At 40.8% G+C, this 26,378-nt stretch overlaps 1 protein-coding gene across 2 annotated transcripts; it reads right to left on the reverse strand.

The window, feature by feature from the left end:
- Positions 1–747: 747 nt before the first annotated feature.
- Positions 748–12,706, reverse strand: LOC112830622 (glutathione S-transferase omega-1). 2 transcript variants are annotated; one of them, XM_073904237.1, is made up of 6 exons: positions 12,685–12,706; positions 11,670–11,778; positions 8,009–8,231; positions 5,120–5,218; positions 1,726–1,832; positions 748–978 (listed from the first exon to the last, which is right to left on the reverse strand). In XM_073904237.1, exons 2-6 carry the CDS (start codon positions 11,726–11,728, stop codon positions 825–827), a joined length of 642 nt encoding a protein of 213 aa, XP_073760338.1. In that variant the 5' UTR covers positions 11,729–11,778; positions 12,685–12,706; the 3' UTR covers positions 748–824. The 2 variants fall into 2 exon arrangements, with proteins under 2 accessions (XP_073760338.1, XP_025736320.1); XM_025880535.2 differs by lacking the exon at positions 12,685–12,706 and adding an exon at positions 11,973–12,334.
- Between the last annotated feature and the right edge of the window lie 13,672 nt (positions 12,707–26,378).

The following is a 26,378-nucleotide window of genomic DNA, read 5'->3' on the forward strand; positions in this document are numbered from 1 at the left end:
ATTTTGACACTAAGAGCAGTGTGCTGGCTGTGTTCTCCACATCTTTCTGCCATCATCTTAAGGACTCACAATCTCAGGATCTTGGTGAAATCATCTGTAGAATGAAATGATGTTCTCCGACCTACCTTCTTCTCATGGAGCTGAGGTGATGATAAAAATTAGAAGCCCAGTGGGCTATGGAAGCTATGGAAGATGGCATATTTCTGAATTATTCATCCAGACGTACACTGAATTGATGGATGTGGCCTTCACAGTATTTAATTACTTCTATGGGATGCCTACTGGGTACCCATAGAGTAGGTAGGAGTTGGAGTAGGAGTTGGTTGGAAAAATATGAAGGGGATTGAGATTGGAGACTGGGAGACCAAATAGGAGGACACCTAGTCACCTGACTTTGAAGCGATGTGAGTCTGGTCTTCAGTGGTGACAATGGGAATAAGAAAGGTAGTGAAGTTGACGGAAAGAATGAGGAACTGAAAACTTGAGAGGGCAGCTCTTGAAACAACAGGGTATCCAAGTGGAAATGTCCTATGGGCAGTAAGAAATGTAGGTTGAAGTTCAGTTCTCACCAGAGATGATGACTTAGAGGTTTTCAGCATAGACTATGATAAAACCCTTAGAATCACGTGAGCATCCTGAGACAGGAAATGTGCTTACATTTCTGCAAGAGGGCCTTAAGGAAACCCCACAGTTAAGCCATGATGTCAAATCAGAGAAGGTGATCCAGTGAAATGTGAGAGCACTTGGTAAAATTAAACCTTATTTTTACTCATATTAGTGAAGGAAAATATCAGACATTTCTTCATTGCTGACTCCTGCCCCTATCAGAGCCCATAGTCACAGGCCTCAGGGCTGTTCTGCAAGTAGAGATTGAAGAAACCTCGAAGGACCTTGGGCTCAGTGAGGAGGGCTGATACTGCAGGATCTTCCCTCATAGCTGCCATCCAGAGCTTAAGTTTTGGAGTGTGGTCTACACAACTGTGGGAAGAGAAAAGGATGAAGGCATGAGCTAGGTTAACTAGGAAGGCATTACAAAGGCTCCTATATCATTATCACTCTGCAGTTTCCTTTTTGTTTTCCTCTAATCTTTTAAAGTAATTTCTTTAAAAGGCACATAATCAGAATATTAGATTTGGAAGATATTGTAGAGGTCTTTGTTTTATGGAAAAGGAATCTTAGAGTGAAGTGACTTGCTCAGTTAGCATGAGAATTATTTGTCCAGGCAGACTAATAACTTTTTAAAAGAACATGAAAGACAACCATGAATGTTATATATGTATTCTACAGCCAGACTGAATAACTCTAAGCTCTAAGAATTCAGAGTAAGCCGAGGTGGCTGCCAAACTTCAAAACATGGAGTTTGGAAAATAGTGTGGGAATTCTGCTGGTAAATGAGAGGTGGCTTTGGTCATAACAATCCTGCATGACATACTTATAAAAATGTACATCCTTACGGGGTTTTAGCCAGAAGGGAAGGAGTAAGTTACTTTTAAACATTTTACTACATGTCATAGAATTCTCTGTCCACCCCTCCCCCACACACTCCAGGAATGGAGAAGGGTGGTGAGTATATGCCCTGGACAGTCCAAGATTCTCCTCCTGTCTGCCTGTTCCCATTCATACCAGTTATATAAAATATTCTAATTTTTGTTCAGAAAAAGGTGAATATATACTCTTCCAATTATCATTATCCTAAATTATGTACAGAATATTCAAATGTCTTACTCATTTAACTCCAGAACTTCCAGCCATTCAAACCAGGGCCAGATGAGGTAATCAATCATAGAAAGAGAATTGCCACCAAAGAAGGTTGTCTTCTTATTGGTAAGAACCTGGACATTAAACAGCATAAGAGTACTTGTTATTTGTGCATTTAGTAAGACTCATCATCAGAAATGATGAAGGCAAGTAGAGCAAGTGAGAGCGGCAGCTTTTACCCTGACATATTCAACCTGGCTTTTTGTTTGAACTTTAGAATCTCCTGGTTTGGGATGAAGCCCACAACCAACAAAATAAACTGGAAAGCAGAGAAAAATAAAGCAAGCAACAATACAAGATCTTTGTAATACATATACCCAGCAAAGGACTGGTATTCAGAATATAGAGAGAACTCCCAGGAATCAATAAGAAAAAAGGCAAATAACTCAATAGAAAATGGGGCCAGACTTGACCTTCACGAAAAAGGATATTCTAATGGCCAAAAACCATGTGAAAAGGTATTCAACTACATTAGTCATCAGGGAAATGCAAATTAGAGCCAGAATGTAATACCACTACACATCCTTCATAATAGTTAAAATGAACAAGACAAAATTAACAATTAGGGTGTGGAACCACTGCTGGTAGGAGTATAAGCTGGTGCAACCATGTTTTAACAGTATGTACTAAAGCCGAGGGCATGCATTCTCTAACCCAGTAATTCTACCCTTTGGAAATGTGAACATATGTTCACCAAAAGATAGGTGGAAGGATGTATTGTAATAGCCCCAAAGTGGAAATGTTTACTGTCCAACAGGAGTAAAATAGATAAACTGTGCTATAGTCATATGTTGGAACACAAAGGCTAGGAATGAATTACATACAATATAGATGAATCTCACAAAGCTAATATTGTATGAAAGAAGCCAGACCCAAAAGTGCATATTATATAATTCCATATGTATAAAGTATAAAAACAGCCCAAACTAATGTCTCTTGATATGGGTGCTGGTTCCATGACTAGTCATCAAGCTGTACTCATGCTTTGGATACTTCTCTGTATGTAACACTTCAATAAAAAAAATGACTCAAAATACACTGGAAATAACTGGGTGAACTGTTAGATGTCAAATAAAATTATTTGAAAACCAAACACAAATAGTATGTTTCTATAATTCAAGAATGTGCATTGGTGTTAATGGTTTTAACAAAGTAGAGGAACTAATTAACACCAAACCAACTTACCTTTTATAAAACTTCCATAGTTTTCCTCAGGACCCATATAACATTCTGCATTGTAGATTGATGGCTTATATCTACTGGAGTATTTGTCTTTTGTCTATAACCAAGCTAATCATCTGAAGAGTATAGACCATATCTTACTTTCTACCTACCACACTACCCAGTAGAGTGCCTTGTAATTATTAGGCACTCAGAACTGTACAACAAATCAATGTTAACTGGGCCTGTCCTTCAACTGTAGTGTCTGGTTATTATATTGTGTATAAATTAAGTATGGCAGTTTCAGTCAGAAGAAAATAACCCACTCAGCAGCCTAAAACATGGAAATGGCACTACTCACTTTATGGCATGACTTCTTAATCTGGAGTCTATGAAGGTAGATGGGGAAAAAGTACATACTGCCCCTCTCCCCCACTAACCCCAAATTTAGCAGGTATTTCCATTATGAAATGAACCACCGTAGCATTAATCTTATATATTTTAATTTAAGCATTTAAAAATGCTGAGAAGGGGTTCATAGGCTCTACTAGGTTGCCAAACACAAAAGAAGTCTTAATCTTCAAAGAAACAATATCCCATATGTATTCTCTGACCATAATGTAATTAGATTAGAAAATAGCAAAAAGTTTAGGAAATTTACAAGTACACTGATAAATAGCTAAGCAATGAGAAAATCAAATGGAAACAGCAAAAAAAAAACCAATTTAGAACAGAACAATGAAAGTCCTGCCTATTAAAACTTAACTGGATACAACTAAGATGTTACTTAGAAGAATGTATTGGTCATTAATGCATTATACAATCAAGAAAGACTGAAAGTACGTGCATTAGCTACTGAACTCCTGAGCTAGTTAGTAAAAGAGCAGAAACAGCCAAACCCTATCAAATAATTTCAGAGATTAGAAACACAGGGAAAGTAACCCAACACATTTTATCAGGTTAGAATATCCTTAATGTAAAAAACAAAGACACTATGAAAACAAAATAATAATCCAACCTCATTAACAATATGCAAATTCTTTAAATATTAACTAGTTCTAGAGTATATATGAAAATCCATTGGAAACAAGTAGGTTTTATCTCAGTAATGCTAGGATGGTTCAACACCAGAAAAATTTGTCAATAACACCATATTCATCAGATTAAAGGGAAAAAATTCCATGAACATCTCAATAGATGTAATAGATACAAACAAAACATTCAACAAAATTAAACACATTCATGATTTTTGTTAAAATTAGCAAACTAGTAACAATTTTCTTAATGAAAATAAGTTCCAAAAAAATCTACAACAAACTTAATACTGATAAAATATTAGGATGCATTCCCATACAAGGCAGGAACTATGTCTTCCATCAGTAAAAACCCAAGGCTGAGAGTGAATGGAATGTCTCAAGACCAAGAGAAAGACTTGATCTAAAGGCCCAAATGACAGCTGTGCCCCAAAGGAGGTAAAACTCATCCAGGCTTCTCTAAGTGTCTTTATGATTCATGACAAAATCTGGTGGGAAATGTTTATTATGCACTATTAAAAAAAAACAAACAGCATGGTATCTATGCCCTGATTACAGTTATGTTAACTTTTTTCTCCCTTCCTTCCTTCCTTCCTTCCTTCTTTCTTTCTTGTTTTGTTTTGATATATAGACAAGGACTAGACACAGGCATGGAAAAATGAAAACAGATGACAAATTGTGGAAATGTTAGTGCATTTTTTTTCCTTGTTATTTTATTGTCAGTGTGACAATGTTTTAAAAGCAAGCCATGACAAACTATTTTTAGGTGTTTCGGTTTGTATCTTAAACACAACATCTTATAGCAATCTGTCGTAACCTAAAATTCCTCATTTGGTGTTATTACTAATTGCCACAAAGAGATTTGGGAAAGGGGAGTATAAAGAATAGTGTGGAAGGGGTGCCTGGGTGGCTCAGTTGGTTAAGCGACTGCCTTCGGCTCAGGTCATGATCCTGGAGTCCCGGGATCGAGTCCTGCATCGGGCTCCCTGCTGAGCAGGGAGTCCGCTTCTCCCTCTGACCCTCTTCCCTCTCGTGCTCTCTGTCTCTCATTCTCTCTCTCAAATAAATAAATAAAATATTAAAAAAAAAAAAGAATAGTGTGGAAGGAAGAAGTGGGTGGATATAGTGTATCATTTACTCTGACAAAGGCTTGGAGAAGAGATTACCTCCTCTAGCTTGTTGAGTTCTTTCCACAATTCTTCTTTTAGGCCATAGCAGTCTTCCTCATTCTGTCTTCTCAGAAAGCTTGTTACCAAAGATGGAACCTAGACAGAGAATAACTTCTCAGTTACCAGTGTGAGGCAAACTATACCGGTCCCCTCACAGAAAAGCATGATAGAACCCTCAGAGTCCCAGATCAGGGTGTTCGAGAAACCTGAAAGTGCACCAATTCCTGTGTTCACAGAGGTCGGGTACTGATCTTAGAAAGTTTTGGGGCGTAAGGAACTATTTGGTCAGGATTTTATAAGTTGCAAACAACAGAATCCACTTTGGTGAGTTTGAGCCAAGTATGTCTTAAAAAGACACTGAGTGACTCATAGAATTATTGAGAGGCTGACAAAATAGGCTGGGGACCAAGCTGGAACATCCGGAAATCATGCTCAGAACTGGTGTAATGGTGTCAGTGAGCTGAGCCCTGGGTGCTGTCGTTTGCGCTCCTGCCAAAAGTTAGACTCCGAAGTGACTAATGCCTCAAGCCCTGAAGCCGTCCTGGGTCCGGAATTTGATCCTGCAACCACCACTGCTCCCCAAGGCCTGGAGCTCTGCCACTGGCCACTCTCACCAGACCCCGTGCCCCACACCAAGCCTGTCTCCCCACACTGCTCATTTCTGAATCCAGCCCTATGGTGGGCGTTTCTGACAGGAAGAGCCAGGGTCCCAGGCTTCAAAGGGAGCTGGGGAAGAGCATCTTTCGGCCTTCTGTCTTGGGGAGGACCTGAGAAGGATGTTCAAAAGGTGTAGTGTCAGATGCTTCGGGGGTCGTGCTGGAGGGGTTTGTGTGTTTTAATACTTTAGTCTTTGGTATGGTTTCATTGCAAGAGACAGAAGTCCACTCATCCCGGTTTAAGTCAACGGGTGCTTGTAAAAATGCAGGACAGTGTCCTGAAATGCCATCCATGTCCACACAGCTTGCCCTCATTGGAAGTGAAGGTTTGCAGGCAGCACTTCTGTCCATGGATCCATCTGGGCCTGCCTGGTTTTTTATCCCTGCTTTTCCTTAAATGTCTGCCTCATATTGTTCCTCTATATCATGTCCCTTGGCAATGCTCTTAATTTCTACTTCCTTAAGTTAATTTTTGGGGGCACCTGGGTGGCTCAGTCAGTTAAGCATCTGCCTTCAGCTCAGGTCATGATCTCAGGGTCCCGGGATCGAGCCCCATGCCGTGCATCTCCCTCACCCCTCCCCACTGCTTGTGCATGCTCTCTCTGTCTCAAATAAATAAAATCTTTTTAAAAATTTATTTTTTGTATGGCTTTGGTTTGTTAAGTCTCCAATTTTATATATATATACACACACACATATATTTACACACACACATACACACTCCTCCAAATCTTCAACACCTTTACCGTTAGTCTCCGTGTCTCAGTTTCAAGTTCTCAGGAGAGAAGATGATTGGGCTGGGGATGCAGGTGGGGGCATCTCTGGTTTGCTGAGCTATGGCCAGGAGGGGAGGGTCATATGGTACCGAAAGCCCCCTCTTCCCTGAATGTGAGCTGGGAAGTAATGGTGGGCATCTCCAGTTTTTAGCTTATTTTCTTTTGGAACAATACAATGAATCTCTCTCTCTCTCTCTCTCTTTTTGAAAGTAATCTCTACACCCACTGTGGGGCTTGAACTCACAACCCCGAGGTCCAGAGTCACATGCTCTACCGACTGAGTCAGCCAGATGTCCCTATAATGAATCTCTTGTGACTATTTTTTTAGTCCTCCAACATCTTTCTTGTAATTGTCACATTCCCTATCCATCACCTTCGACCGTGGCATCTGTGCTATTCTTTCCCTCTCGTTCTGCCAAGCTAGCTAACTCCCTCTCTTTCCCGTTGGTTTCCCTTTGCAATGTCTCCTTACACAATATGTTCTCTCTAGAAATTTCACCTTCTAGCTATTTCTTTAACCATTTAAAGAAGACAAGATATGCTGACACATATCCTGACAAATAACAGGGCTATCGAGATAACCTGACACCGCTATTCTTGTTGTCCACTGTTGGGCAGTTCTTTGTGAACATCAATTGTTTGAACTACCTACAACCCTGACGCTGATTAAGATACAAACAGGTCTTCTACAGGAATGCCATTTACTCAGTCAGCTGACAGCTATTGCCAACACACAGCAGGTACCTGCTGCTAGACCCGCTGGCCAGAACCACAAGAGCCAACACAGCATTTACCATGTCAGACTCTGCTCTAGGTGTTTTATATAAATTGATTTTTATCTACAAGAAGGGAGCAATTATTATACTCCTTTGACAAGTGATAAGCTGAGGCACAGAGGTAAATGAGTAACTTCCTCAGAGTCACACCTCTAGGAACTGGCAGAGCTGGTCACAGACGTAGGCAGTGAGCCAACAGTGATGGGAACACGGCCTCACCTGAAAGGAGCTCAGAGTCCTGGTACAACACACAGGCAAGAAAGTGGGCAGTCACTGACAGGGAGAGGTTAGCATCTGTGGGACCACAGAGCTGAGCACAAACCCAGCCTGGACAAGCTTCTGGAAGGCAGCAGAAGCTGAGCAGATACATGAAAGAGGACTTGGAGATAACCAGGCAAAATGAGAAGGGGGAAGAGCCTTCCAGCAAGAGTTTAGGAGGAGGTGGTGAGTGTGGGAAAACAAAACATTCAGTGTGGCAGGAACACCGTGTCTGAAGAGTGAAGAAGGCTGACTTTGGAGAGGCAAGGAGAAGCAGGAACCAGATGGTGACAGGGCTGGCAGATAAGAACACTGCGGTGTTTTCCTTTCCCACATCACTGAATCATAAATGACAGCACTGATTTAGCTTAAAAAACAAAGTTTTTTTCAAATAGGTGCTGAAATTTCTTATACACACACCTTAGAAAATAACTCAAACACCATCTTTTGGCAAGCTTTCTCATAGGGGTCGTCTGGCAACAGCTTCTTTCCTGGATATTCTTCATCCAGGTACTCACAAGTGATGGCAGACTCGTAGATCAGTTGACCCTGACTGTTTTCCAGAACTGGCACCAGGCCAAAGGGATTCTTCTTAAAGAACCATTCAGGCTTATTTTTCAGGTTGATGTTGATGATTTCATGCCTGAAAGAGACAAAGACAATGAAGAGAGTGGAACTTTTTTTTTTGGTACTGCCGAGTAAATCCTCACTGGCCCTACCATCCACTCAGCCGATCAGACCCCAAATTTAGGATTCAACTCAGTCTTGATTCCTTTCCCCTTGCTCCCTCTTCCTCAAGTCCAGTGGATCACCAAGCCCTGTCAGCTAGACCTCCAAATCATAGCCACTTCTCAGCTTTATCCCTGCCTCCTTGTCCAAAACATCAGCTGCCAGCTAGACCTCTACAGTAGCCTCCCACCCGCCTCTCAGCTTCCACTGTGCCCACCCTACAGTTCATTTTCCACGACAGAAGGAAAGTGGATCAGGCCATCCTCCTGCTTGCAACCCTGTGATTGCTCCTCATTGCAATGAGGATAAAACCTAAGCCTCCGTAGCATGTGATCTGGCCCTTTCTCACCTGTCTCTCCTGTTTCTAGGACTTGCCCTCTGGTCATTACAAGCTGGCCACAGTGGCCTTTTTTATATTTCTTGAATTTGCCAAACAGGTTCTCACCTTAGAGCATTTACATTTATTGTTCCTCTGCCATCTCTGCCTGTCTTCTCAGGTCAAACACCGTATCCTCCAAGAGGCCCTGACTACCTGGTCTGAAGCTGCTGAGAGCCTCCACTACATGATCATCCTATTCTACTTTCTCCATTGAACTGATGATATGTATCTGAAATTACATTGCTCGTTTATTTACATCCTTATTATGTCACCTCCCTAGAGTGTAAGCTCCACGAAGGCAGGGATTCTATGTGCCTTGTTCATATTAATAAACAAACATGTAAATGAGCAAAATTTTTAAAATAGATTTAAATGCTATGAAGACAATAAAAATGGTTTCGGACAGAGTACTAAGTATTTGTTGAATGAATGAATAAGTGTAACTGCTTCAAGACTGTCAATAAGATACTCCATTTTGAGCTAAGAGGTGTTCTTTTTTTTTTTTCCTTTTATTTATTTATTTGTTTCTTTGTTTCTTTGTTTTTAGATTTATTTTTTTTATCTTTTTTTTTTGATGTAGTGTTCCATGATTCATTGTTTGTTCATAACACCCAGTGCTCCACGCAGAATGTGCCCTCTTTAATACCCATCACCAGGCTAACCCATCCCCCACCCCCCTCCCCTCTAGAACCCTCAGTTTGTTTTTCAGAGTCCATCGTCTCTCATGGTTCGTCTCCCCCTCCGACTTACTCCCCTTCATTCTTCCTCTCCTGTTATTTGTTTCAGAAGTACAGATCTGTGATTCAACAGTGAGCTAAGAGGTGTTCTAATTGTAAATTATCTGAGGTAACTAATTGAACTGTATTCACTACCTACTATATGAGAATCAACATAAAATTCAAATCCTTTTGCTAAATTGAAAAGAAAGTTCCTCACTTTTACAAGAATATTAAGGAATCCAAAAAATCCACCCATAAAAGAAAGTTTCAGATTAAATGTCCATGCACTGATATTTTTTAAAATGTTACATGGGTAAATCACACTAAGCAAACCCAAAAGGAAGAAAACAGATGAAGTCCAAGCTATATTCAGACTGTAATTAGATCTAACTTGTTTCTTGCCTGAAAGGTTGTAGAAGAAATAAGAGACAGGAAAGTTTCATATAATTGTTAAAGCCATGTCCATATAATTGTCAAAGCTGGTTCACTGTTTAATAGAACAGGTTAGTTACTCAAAAATAACATACACTAACACCTATTTCCCCATCCATCTCAGTAGTTAGAATAGCGTTTAGTTTGAGGATTTAAATATGTAATCCCCAATGGAAACAGGAAGGGCTACATGGAACACTAAAATACATTTCTGTATCAAGAGGTTCATGTGCTGACAGATTACTGGACACTCAGATACCAGCCATCAAAAGAAATACAAGGCCAGCTCCCTGCCAAGGAATTATCAACATTTCTGAAATTTTATACCCTGAAAACAAAAGGTAGATCCCGGGCTTTTGTGATAAAGAAGGTTCTTAGAACACACATGCATTTGGTAATCTGACATTATGAGCCAACAAGTGAACACACCTGCCACAACAAGTTGGAAGATGTATTTCTTAGAGAAAACCATGCTTTGTTAGGTGATACCATGCAGCAAAAATCTAGCACCTCTCTAATGAATGTCATCTGGGCAGCCAACTAAAACCTGATCCATGAATGTAGAAGACCTCTGTTGCATGCACTATCTGGTGGCTGTTATCATTCTTCACCGCCACACACAATTTGGTAAAATCATCTCAATCTTCCTTTGGAAAACTGTCCCAGTAAATAAGGTAGGGTTGTTTCCAAGGGGCCCAGAAACCAGGACTTCACGTCCCCCAAACCAGCTGTGCCTTGCTCCTGTACTTTTCAGTGACACAAGCACAAGGTACATCTTTTTTCAATCCAATTTGAATAAGATTACTCTTACTTGCAGTAAAAGAATTCTAATACAGCAAATACTGCAGTATTTGAATAAAATACAATGTTCTGGATAAATATTACTAAACGTTGAGTATTTTGCTATGTGTTCAGAATCAATTTCATCCAAATAAGATGCAAATCTTAGTGAAGTGATGGCTAACCCGAAAATATTTTTTTTTCTTTAGAATGCATCTTAAAATCTTTTAGGGAAAATTATTGTCTGCTTAATTCTCCCCCTATAAGACTAAAATTAGTTTATAAACCCTAAGCACATGGATGGAAAATTTCTTAAGAATGGGGGTTTTAAACTTCTGCACCACAGGTTATCTAATGTCTGCTCAACAGTTTCCAAAGATCATTGGAAGGGAGGCAATGGATATTTGGTGTCAGGAGCCAAGTGACTACTGCATATTCCCCATGGATAACCAATAGGTCAAAAACCATTTGGTTTTTAATTTCAAAGAGGCTTCGCAGAAGACTGAATTTTTAGGCATGCACACTTTGACTCAACAACCCAACCTACAGGAATTATGTACAGTTCAGTAGAGTTGACTCAGGACTCTGCCAGTAGGGTCAAGGCCTGGACTCTGTACTGGAGTAAATTACCAACTATTAGAAAAGGGACTATATAATCAGAATAACAGCAAACAGGATCCCAGAAAACAGACATGAATGTAGAAGTGGGATGAAAGCAAAAGGGCAGTGGACCAGGAATCAGTGATCTCCCAGAGCTGAAAGAGCTACTGCTGGTCCTTACCTGTGATCTCCACTTACCACCAACCTTACGAGAGCCTCAGCTTTTCAAATCCATAAAATGGTTAGGTGGATTGAAATGGGGTGTCCTAAACTGGTGTAATTTGTGGCAGTCCTCCCACCCCTCACCCCAGGAAGTGGGTTCATAATTTGCTTTGACCCCCCAAAAGTCTGAGAATAGTTTATTTTGCAGGAAAGGAAGCCCGTGGGGCCCCATCCGAGATTCCCACCCGGCCGCCCCCACAGCAGCTGCCTGGGCCCTTACCTGATTCCCTTGGCCTTCAGGACCAAGCGTGTCCTCTGGGCGAATGGGCAGAACCTCATGCTGTAGACGCGGATCAGGCCCTCGGGGACCGGTCCTGGGGGCGCGCTTCCTGCGGGGGAGGCGCGGAGGCGGTCACTGTCCGGAGAGCGGCGGGGACCCCCATCCTCCCGCCATCCCACGGCCGGGCCGCGGCCCCATGCCCGCAAGTGGGGGCCCCCCCAGGTGGCTCCGGAGCAGCCACACCAGGACGCGCGGCTGGGAGTGGCCGAGCTGCCCCCGCCTCTCGCAGCCCGCCCGCCTCACCCTTGGCTAGGCTCCTGGCCGACCCTCCGGACATCGCGGCGCAGTGCAGACAGAGCTCGCGCCCCGGGTTTGCAGGCAGTTCAGGAAGTGGTTCGCCCCTCCCTCCGTCCTTTCCTTTTCCCCTCCTCCTCCCCGAAGTGCCTGCGGAGGTCGGCCGTCAGTTCCGCTGGGGCTGTGTTCTCCCGCCCGCGTAGTCACCGGCGCTTAAAGAAAACCGGTGCCCGGCTACCCCAGTGCGCGGTCCTGGCCGCCGCCCCCAGGCTCTGTTTCCCACTCTCTGCAAGGAGGGACGCTCTGCCCCTGCGGCCGAGGGCCTGCAGGGAAATCGCAGCCGAGACGCCCAGCCGACGCGCCCACCTCGGGCTGGCCTTCCGGGTTTTGCCCGGCTACCGCTCAAACACCGCGGCCGGTGGTTGTGCCGAAGTGTACTGCGCTGGCCAAGAGAGGCGCCCACGTCCAGAGACGCAGAAGAAGCTCGACACCCCCCCTCCCAGAAGGATAGTGGTCCCCAGTCCGGCCTCCACGCGGGCCCAAGCCTCACCCTGACCCTGACCCTGACCCTGACCTCCCACACCCCGCACACGGCTGCTCTCAGGTGCCACCGGTCTGGTTGCAGTTTTCCTTCCGCCCCAAAGCTACCCTACTTCAAGGCTTGGAACCTCAGGCCCAGAGCTCGCTCACAGTTCAGAACTTATTTTGCAAAGATACCTACCTGTCCATGATCCGGTGCCAGGTCGCCCAGCCATCTGCACGGCTTTTTCCTTTCCTTGTCAGTAAATATGACTACTGGGAGGGCCGTTGTTCCTCCTGTCACCTGTAGGACACATCCTTTTAATTTTAACCCAAAGGAAACAGCATAAATGTGGCTATTACTAACGGAATGATGGCGCTGCTTTCAAAAATCTATTAAAGGTTTGGATTTTGAAGCCAAGTAGGGACACAGGCTCAGAGTCCCGCAAGCGGGCTGAGTACATTTAGAGAGTAGATTATGAAAAACGTCTGGGTAGAGCCACTGCTGAAACAGTCCCTTAACTTAAGGGGGTAGAGAAGAGGCTCCAGGGCGCATGGTACAGACACAGGTAAAGGTTAGTCAGTGTTTCGCTCCTCTGCCTAGATTTGAAAGCTGGTCCCTAACTCCTGTGCCATTTATTTGCTCAGGGCATTGGTGTCTGTTTTATTTTGATTAGTTCTGTTATGGGAGAGGCAGAGAATGAGTGATAAGCGCACCAATCTTGCAGCGTTCCTGCCTGGGTTTGATCCTGACTCTACCCCTGTATTAGTTTGAAAGGGTTAGGTTAACAAAGTACAACAAACCCAATGGCTTAGACAACAGAAATTTACGATCACAGTTCTGGGGGCCAGAAGTCTGAGATCAAGACTGTGAGGGAGAATCTATCCCATGCCTCTCCTCTTGCTTCTGCTGGTTGCACTGGTAATCGGTGGCATCCTTGGCTTGTAGAAGCATCACCCCATCTCTGCCTTCACCTTCACATGGCATCCTCCCTGTATGCATGTCTATGCCCAAATCTCCCCTCTTTATAAGAATGCTAGTCATATTGGATTAGGGGCCCACCCTACTCTAATACAACTTCATCTTAATTTAATTAATTAAAGCTGTAATGAACCTATTTCCAAATAAACTCACATTCAGAGGTACTGGAGGTTGGGGTTTCAACGCATGGATTTATGAATTAATAATTCAATGTATGAATTTATTTTGAAACCATATGAATTATAATAATCCCTTATTAACTGTGTGAATGTGGACAAATTCCCTTTATATTTTCGTTCTCTCATCTGTAAAATGCATGGGTAAAGACTTCCTGCCTCCCTTATAGAATTTGAAGAAGTATTAAGTTAGTCAATATATAGAAAGCACTTAGAACAGTTCTTGGCACAAAATAAATGTTAAAGAAATGCTTATTATTACAGATACTAAATGAAAAAAATCAAGGCCCATTTCTTGCTAAAACATGGGTCTTGCTTAACTCTTTTTTAGAACACTAACTTTTTAGAAGACCTTTTAGCACATTTATGCTATCATGCAAATTAACCCTGCAAATTTAAATCTGATTGGCCAACCTAAAAATTTGAGGTCGAGGCATTATTTGAACACTTTTACTGGTAATGGCCTGTCCCCTAATTAGTCTGACTAGTGTAACATTTCGTTGTAATAATTTAAAAGATCCAATTTGACAATAAAGGAAAGGTTAATTGCTCAAAGGAAGAAATTGAAAAGAAACTATATTGTTCCAGAATACTACTGTCCTGTATTCTGCTGTGAATTATAGTGGATCATCTCCAAGCCCTTGTGTTTGTGTACATAATGTGACCATCTGAATACACACTGCTGTTAGCCATAGGTGAAATGGCACAGTATTTCACATTTTACAACTGTAATTGTCAATAATTAACCTGAGGGGGGCTAACTTGAACTGATCTTGTTGGTTAAAGATCAAGAGTTGGAGGTCCCAGTCATAAGAAACAATTTTCCTTTCTTTCTTTTTTTAGAAAGAGAGAGATCTTGGGCACGAAAGGTGGGGGAGGGGCAGAGAGAGAAGCAGACTTCAGGCTGAGCAGGGAGCCAGATTCAGGACTTCACCCCAGGACCCCAAGGTCATGACCTGAGCCAAAGACAGACATTTAACCAACTGAGCCACCCAAGGGTCCAAGAAACAGTTTCTTACCTTCTAAGTACCACCTGTCTTTACTGACTATATACACCCACTTGATACAAAATTCTTTTAGGACTTTTTAGGAATGTAACTTGTTTTTTTTTTTTGTTTGTCTTTTGATTGGTTTCAAGTTTTTATTTAAATTCTAAGTAGTTAGCTTATAGTGTAATATTGGTTTCAGGAGTAGAATTAAGTGATTCATCACTTTTTAAAAAAGATTTTATTTATTTATTTGAGAGAGAGATAGAGATAGAGACAGAGATAAGGAGAGAGAGCATAAGCGGGGAGGAGAGGGAGAAGCAGGCTCCTCGCTGAGCAGGGAGCCCGATGCGGGGCTCAATCCCAGGACCCTGGGATCATGATCTGAGCTGAAGGCAGACGCTTAACAGACTGAGCCACGAAGGCGCCCCAAGTGATTCATCATCTACATATAACACCTGGTGCTCATCACAACAAGTGCCCTCCTTAATACCCATCACCCATTTAGTCCATCCCCCGCCCATCTCCCTCCGTGAACCCTCGGTTTGTTCACTATAGTTAAGAGTCTCTTATGGTTTGCTTCCCTCTCTTTTCTTTTCCCTTTCGCCTACTTTCTCCTGTTTTGTTTCTTAAATTCCACATATGAGTGAAATCATATGGTATTTGTTTTTCTCTATTTCACTTAGTATAACACACTGTAGCTCTATCCATGTCATTGCAAATGGCAAGTTTTCATTCTTTTTGATGGCTGAGTAATATTCTTTATCCATTCATCAGTTGATGGACATTTGGGCTCTTTCCAAAATTTGGCTACTGTCCATAATGCTCCTATAAACATCAGGACTGTAATTTGAATAATTTTATACTTTTTAGTATATGATCAATTAAAATTAGTAAGGTATTTTTATAGAATGAGTTAGGAATATTGAAAGTCACATGAAGAAAAAAGAAAAAAAAGAAAGTCACATGAAGTGTTTCATTCTTGTTATTATTTTAATTAGTTATATTTAAATTTTCTTTAAAAATTAGGAGCCTCTGTCTTCTTACAAAATTAGCATTCTATGACAGTCCATAGCAACCTTCATCAAAGAGATTCCATGGAAAAATACAGGCTGAATACTGAGTGAAAGATTTAGTAGAACCCAGAATGAGGCCAAGTGAACAAAAAAACCATTATAATCCTCACAATAAGAAGCCGTATAGGAATAAATGGTTCATAAGGAAAGGAGCTTGAATGGCAAAAAAAGAAAAAAAAAAAAAAGAAAAAAAAACAAGGAAGAGGGGTTAGTAAAAGTACACTGAGACTACAATGAATAAATAATTTGTGGTGTATTCGTCTATTCATATAATGACCAGCTATCCAGCAATGAAAACTAATAAACTATAGCAGTAGCTATTAACATAAATGCATCTGAAAAACATAAGATTGAGTCATAAAAGCAAGTCACAAAATGATACATATGGCATGACTACATATATTAACTTGCAAAACGAGGGGTGCCTGGGTTAGCCCACTGGGTGGCTCAGTCAGTTAAGTGTCCGACTCTTGATCTCAGCTCAGGTTTTGATCTCAGGGTTGTGAGTTCAAGCTCTGCATGGGGGCTCCATGCTGGGTGTGGAACCTACTTAAAAAAAAAAAAAGAACATGCAGAATGAAACCATGTCAGTTATGGCACATGCATATATGGTAGAATTGAGAAACAAGGAGCAATAAACAGAATTCAGAAGAATGAATACCTCTGGGGCAAGGAAGAGAAAGAAAAAGAGAGGGCACATGGCATAGTGGGGTGCTTCTAGGGTATTGGTTATATTCTGTTTTTTATGCTGGAATGACTTCTGGACAATGGAATTGAGGTAGGAAAGGATGAGATGAGAAGAAATGAGATGGAGACTGTCTTCATTTGAAAAACTTTTCTTATAGTCTGAGTTATTCTTATATCTTATATCTCAAAAAAATTTTTTTAATTTAAGAAACTGATTTTGAAAAGAACAGGTAAAAAACAAAAACAAAACAAAAAAACAACCTATTAAAAGGGATTGTAGGGAAGAAAAATTTGCCACCCCAAAATGTGTTTCTTTGGCATGTGGATTTTAGCCTGATTATTTTTAAGAAACAAAAGGCTCAAGAAGAACCTTTGACTTTCCCCCCAACTACCTAAAAGAATTTGGGTAAATGACCTGTTCAAGGAAGGGAGCTATCACCATAAATGACAATATAATATAAACTATGTGTGGTAGAAAGAAAGAAACTTAGCAAAGTCTGTTTGTTAAAATTCCCTCTATGTCATACTGTTTCTATATGGCCCAGCAAACATTTGTTTACCAAGCATTTGCTCTTTTTCATCTTTCTGTAAATAGTTCTCCTCCCCTTTGAAGCCCCAGATCCCTGCCCCCTTCTCCTCAGTTCAGGATGACATATATACCTCATTTTGCCTGACTATCTTTGGAATCTCTCATGTTTATGTGGATTCTCCAAACATATATAATTAAATTTGATTTTCTTCTATTAATCTTTCCCATGTCAATATAATTCTTAGACCAGCCAAAAGAATTTTAAAAGGTAGAGAAAATTTTTTTTCTCCCCAACAGCATGATGTAGGTCTATATCAACTGATGCAGGAACACGTTCAAGATATATTGTTAAATGAAAATATTGTAAAACAACATGTAAGAGATCATTTCATCTAGTGAATGCACACTGCCTGCCAGGTGTCTACTAAACGTTCTACATGAAAATTTTTTAATTCTCAATTAAACCTGAAGAATTACATAAAAATTAAATTGAATAAGAAATACTGTTAATATTACCATCTCATGGATGAGGAAACTCAGAGAAATTAAGTGACTTTCCAGGGCGCCTGGATGGCTCAGTTGTTAAGCGTCTGCCTTCGGCTCAGGTCAGGTCATGGTCCCAGGGTCCTGGGATTGAGCCCCGCCTTGGGCTCCCTGCTCTGTGGGAAGCCTGCTTCTCCCTCTCCCACTCCCCCTGCTTATGTTCGTTCCCTCTCTCGTTATGTTTCTCTCTGTCAAATAAATAAATAAAATCTTTAAAAAAAAAGGAATTAAGTGACTTTCCAATAGCAACATACATCTGAATGGTGGAGCTGGTTTTTCAATTCTGATCAGAGTCTGATCTCTTAACTACTACCATATTCCATCAATTCTAAGTTGTACATTTCTCCACTTTTGAACACTTCTGAAAATTGGACTATATCTTTAAATCACTATAGGCTGGGTGTAGTCCTGACATGGATGTTATTGTTTGTGCTTGAGCTTGCAGGATGGATGTCAATGGCTTGAAAGAGAATCCCAGAGAAAATAAGAGAGTGCCTTTGTTCCATTATTAATGAAATGCTCTTGTTGGCACAGAGGACAATGCAGGGGGTGGGGGGTGCAAGTAAGGTAGGGGTAAATGAACACCTATGACTCTGACTTGAGAAATTATTCAAAAGAGCTGGTTGTAAAAGTGAACAAGTTGTAGGAAAACCCAACTCATGTCACTTATATTTTCTTTTTTATACTTCCACAAGAGTAATATGTTAATAATCTATTTCTAAATAAGTTTCAGTTCTTTTATTTATTTTTTTAAAGATTTATTTAGAGAGAGAGCAAGAGCACGAGTTGGGGGAGGGGCAGAGGGAGAGAGAGAGAGAGAGAGAAGCAGACTCCCCGCTGAGCATGGAGCCCGATGTGGGGCTTGATCTCACAACCCTGAAATCATGACCTGAGCCAAAATCAAGAGTTGGACGCTTAACTGACTGAGCCACTCAGGGGGCCCAATAAGTTTCAGTTCTTTTACAATAAAAATCTATCTAAGTTTTAAAGAACACTTTCAATAAGAATAAAATAAAAATTCTGAGTGATGAGAAAGGATTGTTTTGTAAATTTTTGGTAGATTTCCCCCTTATTATTTTATCTGAGATTTTATGAAATCTAGTATGTCTTGCTCATATTTGCCTCTAAAGTACTTACTGACTTTTTTTAAGGAAAAAATGCATTTTTAAAGTGATCAAGTATAAAAATACACACACACACACACGCACACACACACACACACACACACCTGAAGCATTATTTACCCTACCATGTGGGATGCTTTGTGAAATTTTCTGTTCTATGTTCTTTCATTTAAAAAAATTGTTGGTCACAACTTAGTAAACAGATCATACAAATTGCTAGAACACAAATATGTGCTACCAATGCTAATGAACAATTTAAGGGAACTTGATAATCTTCCTTCTTAGAATTAGCCCACTATGCATTGCAAGCTTTCAGTGTGCATATAAATCACCTTCCTTCCCAGGCTCAATAGCTGAGGGAAATGACTTGCAACTATGTAACAGAACCATATGCCTATATTGTACATTTTATATAAAGTCATCTTTAGATATATTATTTCATTTAATCTTCATAAATAATCCTGTGAAGGCAAGCAGGGAAAATATCAGATTCACCTTATAGCTCATCAAGTTAAATTGCAGAAAGTTTCAGCTTTTCCAGTTATCACACACCCAGTAAGAAGTAATAATAAGAACATGAACTTTTAGGCCGGGGGCTCTTTTCTCTAAATCACATAGCCTCTGAGAGTATAATCTGAACTCAAATGTGTATTTTCACCACTTCCCCCTCACTTTCTTATTGTGGACTCCAGATTTGTCATAGATTACAATGAAGCATCTGATCCTAGACTTGTCATGCCAGGTTTCTACCAGTAAAAACATATGGCTGCAGAATGTATATTTTTAGGAAAGCACTGTTTCCTTGCTTCTAGTTTAAGGGAGCATGAGTATGAAAGACCTTTGGAAAAAGAAAATGGAAAGGAAGTTAGATGAAAGGATATAAAATGGAATGTTTTGGTGGATTTTAGTGCTTTTAAGCTTTTACTTTTGTAAGAAGTTTCAATGAAGAATTTAATATAGATGAAACTTGAAGCTTTTTTTTTTAAGATTTTATTTATTTATTTGACACAGAGAGAGAGCTAGAGCAGGAACATAGGCAGAAGGAGTGGGAGAGGGAGAAGCAGGCTTCCTACCGAGCAGGGAGCCCGATGTGGGGCTTGATTCCAGGACCCCGGGAACACGACCTGAGCCAAAATCAGACACTTAACCAACTGAGTCACCCAGGCACCCCAGAACCTTGAAGCTTTATAAAAGGACATCCAAACTCAAATTTTGAATATGTAGTGATGCTGAACCATGGTCTTCAAAAACTTGGTACTTAATGCTCTCCTAAAGCGCTATTTTTTTAAATTTTTTATTGTTATGTTAATCACCATATATTACATCATTAGTTTTTGATGTAGTGTTCCATGATTCATTGTTTGTGCATAACACCCAGTGCTCCATGCAGAATGTGCCCTCTTTAATACCCGTCACCAGGCCAACCCATCCCCCTACCCTCCTCCCCTCTAGAACCCTCAGTTTGTTTTTCAGAGTCCATTAAAGCGCTATTTTAAGTGACATTTATGGCACAATGCAAATTGATCCGTTTTTGTCTTGGATTTCTTTAAATGAAGTCCATGCTAGAATCCAGAGATGACCTGTGTTCTGCAAAATTGCTGGGGGAATCTAAGACCCCAGGGACCTCAGAAGCCTTGCCCAACCCAACTCAATGCTCTCCACAACCAGGTACCTTCCGCAGGGGTAATTTCCCGAATTTTTGTTACACTGTAATGTTTTTTTTATCATATTCCTTACAAATTTCACTGTTTTTCCTTTTTCATCATCTCCTACAAAGTTTTTCTCCCACATTATTTTATCTTTCATTACATAGTTTGTCAAGCATATGTAACATAGTACCATCAACACACACCACAAGGAGTGCCCCAGCCAGGGACCCCATGCTTCAGAGGGCCCATGCCTCTGTGGTGCAGGATACAGTGTTCAACATTCCCCCAGAGCCTTGGCGACCCTAAAGATCTATCTTGATGACAAACCCTCTTCCTGCCCCGGAATTCTCCACTGTTGTCCCAGGTCCTGTAAACCAGACTACTTTCTATGTTTGACCACTGTGAGGTTTGTGTTACTTCTGCTAACACCAGAGGCAGAAATTATTTAGAGACTGTAGGGGAGATCTGAGTGGCAGAAATGCTTGGATAAGAGAAAAGACAGATTAATAAATTTGTGTAGTCCTTCCTTTCTGAGAGTATGAATGTATCACTGCATTCATAACTAAGTACCCTTTCCCAGTAGAATCAAGTAACTATTTTCCTTTTTTAAGATTTATTTATTTATTTATTTATTTATTTGTCAGCGAGAGATAGAGAGAGAGAGAGAGAGAGAGAGCACAAGCAGGGAGAGCGGCAGGCAGAGGAAGAAGCAGGTTCTCCGCTGAGCAGGGAGCCTGACTCGGGGCCCAATCCCAGGACCCCGGGATCATGACCTGAGCCGAAGGCAAGCACTTAATCCACTGAACCACCCAGGCGTCCCAAGTAACTATTTTCTTACTTCTTTTTGGGTTCCGGGGGCTCTTCATGAATTAGTGTGGCATTGGCAATAGTAATACATGAGACTGAGGAATGTTTTACAATACAATACAAATCTTATTGTGCCTACGTTTATTTATGTACATAGGTCGTACATGTTGGAGCCTAACACCAATTCTTTACTTTGACTAGATGGATATTGAACATTAGAATGACAATTTTTGATATAAAATATTTTAAAAGATTTAATTAAAATAAAAAATGAAATAACAATTTTGGCTTTATTTTAAAATTCTGATTTGAATTTTTAATTTTCATTCTTGTAATTTGTGTTCTGACTTTTAAAGTTTCATAAATCATTTAAAATACTTAGATAAATGGCTTACAGGTGTCTATATTCTTCCCTTAGAATTCAGGGTGGGTCTGATGTGATAATCTCCCCTCTACCCTTTAAACTAACTAAATTTCTTAGTCATCTTCTTTAAAGCATTGTCTAACACTGTATATCCAGTGTATTATATACTTGGATGTTGGTTACAAATCCTTTCCATGTTTCAACAAAGTGTAGTTATTTCAGTATCAAGATCAAGGAAGCAACTTGGGACAAGAAATGACATCATAAAGGTATGTTCTACATACACTGTAAAAATATTTGAAATGTGAAAGTAAAGCCCAAAAATGTTAGATTAAATGCACATAATAATAACATTCAGCCATTTTTACTAATTGTCCCAGAATTGCCATAAAAATGTAACCTCATTCCATATTCTTTATTCTAAAACTTCTGGGAATTATGAAGGATTCCCTATTTTTCCTCTTCTTCCAGAAAAAAACACTCAATTCAAATTAAATGCCCAGTTTGATTTAAAATTTCAAGTCTGCACATCTCTGGAAAGAAGGGCTCTTTAAGACAATTAAAAATACCCGGGATCAAAAGATACAAATGTAGGGATCCGAAGGGGTACGTGCACCCCAATGTTTATAGCAGCAATGTCCACAATGGCCAAACTGTGGAAAGAGCCAAGATGTCCATCAACAGATGAATGGATAAAGAAGAGGTGGTATATATACACAATGGAATATTACACAGCCATCAAAAGGAATGAGATCTTGCCATTTGCAACGACGTGGATGGAACTGGAGGGTGTTATGCTGAGTGAAATAAGTCAATCAGAGAAAGACATGTATCATATGACCTCACTGATATGAGGAATTCTTAAACTCAGGAAACAAACTGAGTGTTGCTGGAGTGGTGGGGGTGGGAGGGATGGGGTGGCTGGGTGATAGACATTGGGTAGGGTATGTGCTATGGTGAGCGCTGTGAATTGTGCAAGACTGTTGAATCACAGATCTGTACTTCTGAAACAAATAATGCAACATATGTTAAGAAAAAAGAAAAAGAAGAAGATAGCAGGACGGGAAGAATGAAGGGGAATAAGTCAGAGGGGGAGATGAACCATGAGAGACGATGGACTCTGAAAAACAAACTGAGGCTTCTAGAGGGGAGGAGGGTGGGGGGATGGGTTAGCTTGGTGATGGGTATTAAAGAGGGCACATTCTGTGTGGAGCACCGGGTGTTATGCACAAACAATGAATCATGGAACACTACATCAAGAACTAATGATGTAATGTATGGTGATTAACATAACAATAAAAAAATTTAAAAAAATACCCGGGTTCAAATCCATTTGAGATTGTGATAGCCTGTACAAAATTCTTAACTTTTTTGAGATTCAGTTTCCCTGTCTATGCAGTAGGGATAAAATAATACATGTTTCTTAAATGGTAGCAGACACAGAGTAGCGGCCTAAGAGCTGTTATTATAGCTGAGCAGAGAGGAAATCTGTGCAGAACTAAATATGTCAACTTGAGTTACATAATTCAACTCTCTGAGCCCCAGTTTCCTCTGCACCATGGTTATTGGGAGGATCCAGATTTTATTAAGTTCTCAACACATAATAGGAGCTCAATAAATTGTGGTTTATTATCATCCACTATTATATAATGGGCCAACTACCAAAGAATAAGAAGGTACTGCCTATTGCAAATGGTTATTCCTTTACCTTAAAAACACTCATTATTTACATTTCTTTTTACCCAGAGAAACAATGCTCACTTCTTGGTTTTTCAACTTTTCTTATAAACATTGCTACCTTTCACAAAAAGCAAATAATTAGCTAATACACTAGAGGTCATTTATTCATTTACTTAATGAAATGTTTTCCAGTATGCTGTGTAATCTTTTTCCACGTTTAAATAGTCCTAGAAAACCTAGTTGATGGGTGAAAAACTTAGTGAAAATTCATCTTTCAGATATCATGGAGTTTGGTTGGGACCTAAGAGAAGCCGGGAGTGAAATAATCTCTTAGTGGGACATAAGCATTTTTTTGTTCTGTGGCTGGTTGTGGACAGGTTTTGGCTTTAGGGTTCAATGAACTTGAATTGACCACTGTTCTTTGGAGGCATTGAGCTGAGTTCTCCTACAAAGATTAAAACCTAATGCTGAGAATTAGGCTTATGCTGTCCAGGACTGGTCTAACAGTGATAGGGTGCAGATTTGCAAGGAGAAAGGGAGTTGAGAGGGGTAGATTGTGTTTAGGGGGGTTGGGTGCTTCCCAAAAATGGTAGAGCATACTGGTTATCACCTTAGGATGCTTAGGGCTGCTCCTACAGGTCACTGATTAGAGAAAGAACTTGTTTCTAGAGGAAACTTTTGCTTCTACTATCTGTAAATCTTTCAGAGTGAGCACTGGAACAGATTTTCCTGAATTTTCCCTACCAGTCCATCCTCTGATATGATCAGTATTTCCCCCTCCAGACTAAGAAAGGCCACTCATCTTCCTGCAACTCACATGGTGCAGAGATCAGGGCATCTCCTCCTGAATATCAACAACAGATATCCCAGAAACCCAGCTGGAGACCTTTTTATCTAAACCCCAGTCAGTTTTCATGAAGTAAGATAGCCGTAAGATGGCTTTTTCCAATTTGATTCCATTCAGTTCCTCTTGTGCTCTAGCACTGGGCAAGTTCAGATTTCTAGGATCATGCCTGAGGTCAGCCTGGTCAGTATCTCTTTTCCAGAGTACACATTTCCTGCCTACCTTATATCCTCTTTCTACCACTTACCCTGGGAGCAGTGGCAGGATTTGCCTCATCACAATCTTCTCTGCTGTTGGCTTTAAGATGCTCAGGTTGTGGTTAAAGGTATGTTTGGAAGGAGGGCTTGGTCAAAACACAAATTAACCAACTAGTGAGGGAGTGGCAATAGGAAACTGCCCAGGGTTTAGGAAGTACTGGAGGGGAAAGCTTGACTTTTCTTCATGCCACTTCTCTCTGTGACTCAGAAATGTGGGATTTTGTCAGACAATTCTGTGCAGTTCTTTAACACTAAGCACTGCATGTGTTGGGCACTCATATTTCAGAAAAAAAAATTCTTTAGAGAGAAACACCTGTCTCCTTTCCTTCTTCACCCTGTTTCAGTGAAGGGCACCACTATCTCTGACTGTGATAATCAGAAATCCAAAACCATCCTTGATTCTTCCTTTTCATTTATCCCTCTTTATCAGTCCACCACCAAATCCTATAGATTTTCACCTTCTAACATAATTTTTAATACATTAACTGATCAGTGGTTTTCAACTAAGGGTGATTTTGACCCCAATGGATGTTTGGCAATGTCCATGGACATTTTTGATTGTCCCAACTGTGGAAGTGTTACTGGCAGGGATGCTGCTAAATATCCTGCATGGGGCTCCCCACGAATCCTCCAATTCAGATTCAAATGCCAATAGTGGTGAGCTTGAAAACCCTGCCTTGGTCCCCTTGTTAGGACCATGAAACGGGCTCCTAACAGAACTTCCTATTTTTATTTTCCCTACTCTGCTGGCCAGTTGGTAATCTTCCTGCAGCCAGAATCTTTTATAGACATAAATTTGATCATGTCATTTTCCTATTATTTAATGTGTTTGCATTGGCTCTTGGGAGAAAAACCAGAATTCTCAACTTGGCCTTTACCTGACCCGTGGCTCCTTCTCTAGCCTGGTCTTCAGTATTTTCTTCTCATCTCCCTCTGCTCCAATCACACTACCCTTCCCAGTTCATCCAATCTGTTGTCCGGTCTTAACACCTTTACAAAAACTTTCCTCTGCCCATCCTACTGCCCTGACCCCTGCCAGCCCCAGCAATCACTCTTCATCCTTCTGCTTTCAGTGAGAATGGCACATGCACGCAGAAATCATCTGACTGCCTTTCCAACTAGGTGAGGACTGATATAGGAAAGATGTTGGGGTCCAGAGCTGACCGCCGAGAAAGAATTCTTGAGCCATCTTTGGTGCAAAAGGTGGTTTTATTAAAGCACAGGGGCAGACCTGTGGGCAGAAAGAGCTGTACCGGGGTCATGAGGAGTGGCCGATTATATACTTTCAAGTTGGGAGGGGGTTAGGGATAGCAAAAGTCTCTAAGGAATTTGGAAGCAAGGTTTCCTGGACCTTGAGGGGGGCTAGCTATTGTTAGGAAAAGGTCATTTATTATTGTCCAATAAGACCTTAGTTATGATACCCTTCAAGTTTATATCAGTGGGTCATATGCCTGGGGGATTGCCAACACATATCTTTGGGGGGGGGTAAAGATAAAGGAAGTTTCCAAAAGAATTTTTATATGTTAAAGCAGACTTACAGGATCAGGGGGTCAGACTAAGATTGCCTTTTGCCCTTAGCAAAGTATTAACATTGAGGCAGCTGAGTTCCTAGAAGAATGTCACTCTGCTTGTTTCAAGGACTTGTCAATGGGCTGTGAGTAGTAAGGAAATTTAATTTTTCTGTTGCCTTTGTTTCCCACATCAAGGACCTTAACATAAATGTTTACTCAAAGTATCATGCTCCTCTTCTTTTTGGTTCAATCTATAATTCTGTATTTGTGTAGTGAAATGGACGTCAATCCTCCCCTTTCTGGACTCCCCCAGTCTCTAAGTTCCAAGAAGGAAGAGATTTTATCTGTTTGGCTCGTTACTTTGTTTCAAGTGACTAGTTCAATGCTTGGGAGATACTCAGTAAAATTTGTGAACGAAAAGAAGGAGAAAAGGTGGCAAGACAGGGAAGAGAGACCTAAAGAAGAGAAGGGGAGGGCAGGCAAGAGAGGAAGGGAAGGGAGGAGAGGGGAAGGAAAGGGAGGGAGGGGAAAGAGGGTATAAGAGGGAAAAGGAAGAAAGAAGGACAGGATGTTGGCCTTTCAGCCCGGTTACTTCCTGAAGCTGTCTGCCTCCTTGAAGTCGCCGTGGGCCCATTTGAGAGTAATATAGTAATTAAAGGCTTGGAGCTCTAGATTTAGATG

The sequence above is a fragment of the Callorhinus ursinus genome, unplaced genomic scaffold (genome assembly GCF_003265705.2).
Source record: "Callorhinus ursinus isolate GAN/ISIS: 27379988/994484 unplaced genomic scaffold, GSC_fseal_2.0 scaffold20, whole genome shotgun sequence".
In the NCBI taxonomy this organism is placed as follows: Eukaryota; Metazoa; Chordata; class Mammalia; order Carnivora; family Otariidae; genus Callorhinus; species Callorhinus ursinus.

Bases quoted from the DNA above. Each gene is read 5' to 3' on its own strand.
- LOC112830622 (XM_025880535.2), bottom strand. From the start codon at position 12,006: ATGTCCGGAGGGTCGGCCAGGAGCCTAGCCAAGG. The intron at 8,232-11,669 runs GTAAGGGCCCAG...TGTCTCTTTCAG, and splicing joins CTGAAGGCCAAGGGAATCAG to GCATGAAATCATCAACATCA. The intron at 979-1,725 runs GTAAGACATTTG...CTCTTCCCACAG, and splicing joins GAAGTTCTGGAGTTAAATGA to TTGTGTAGACCACACTCCAA.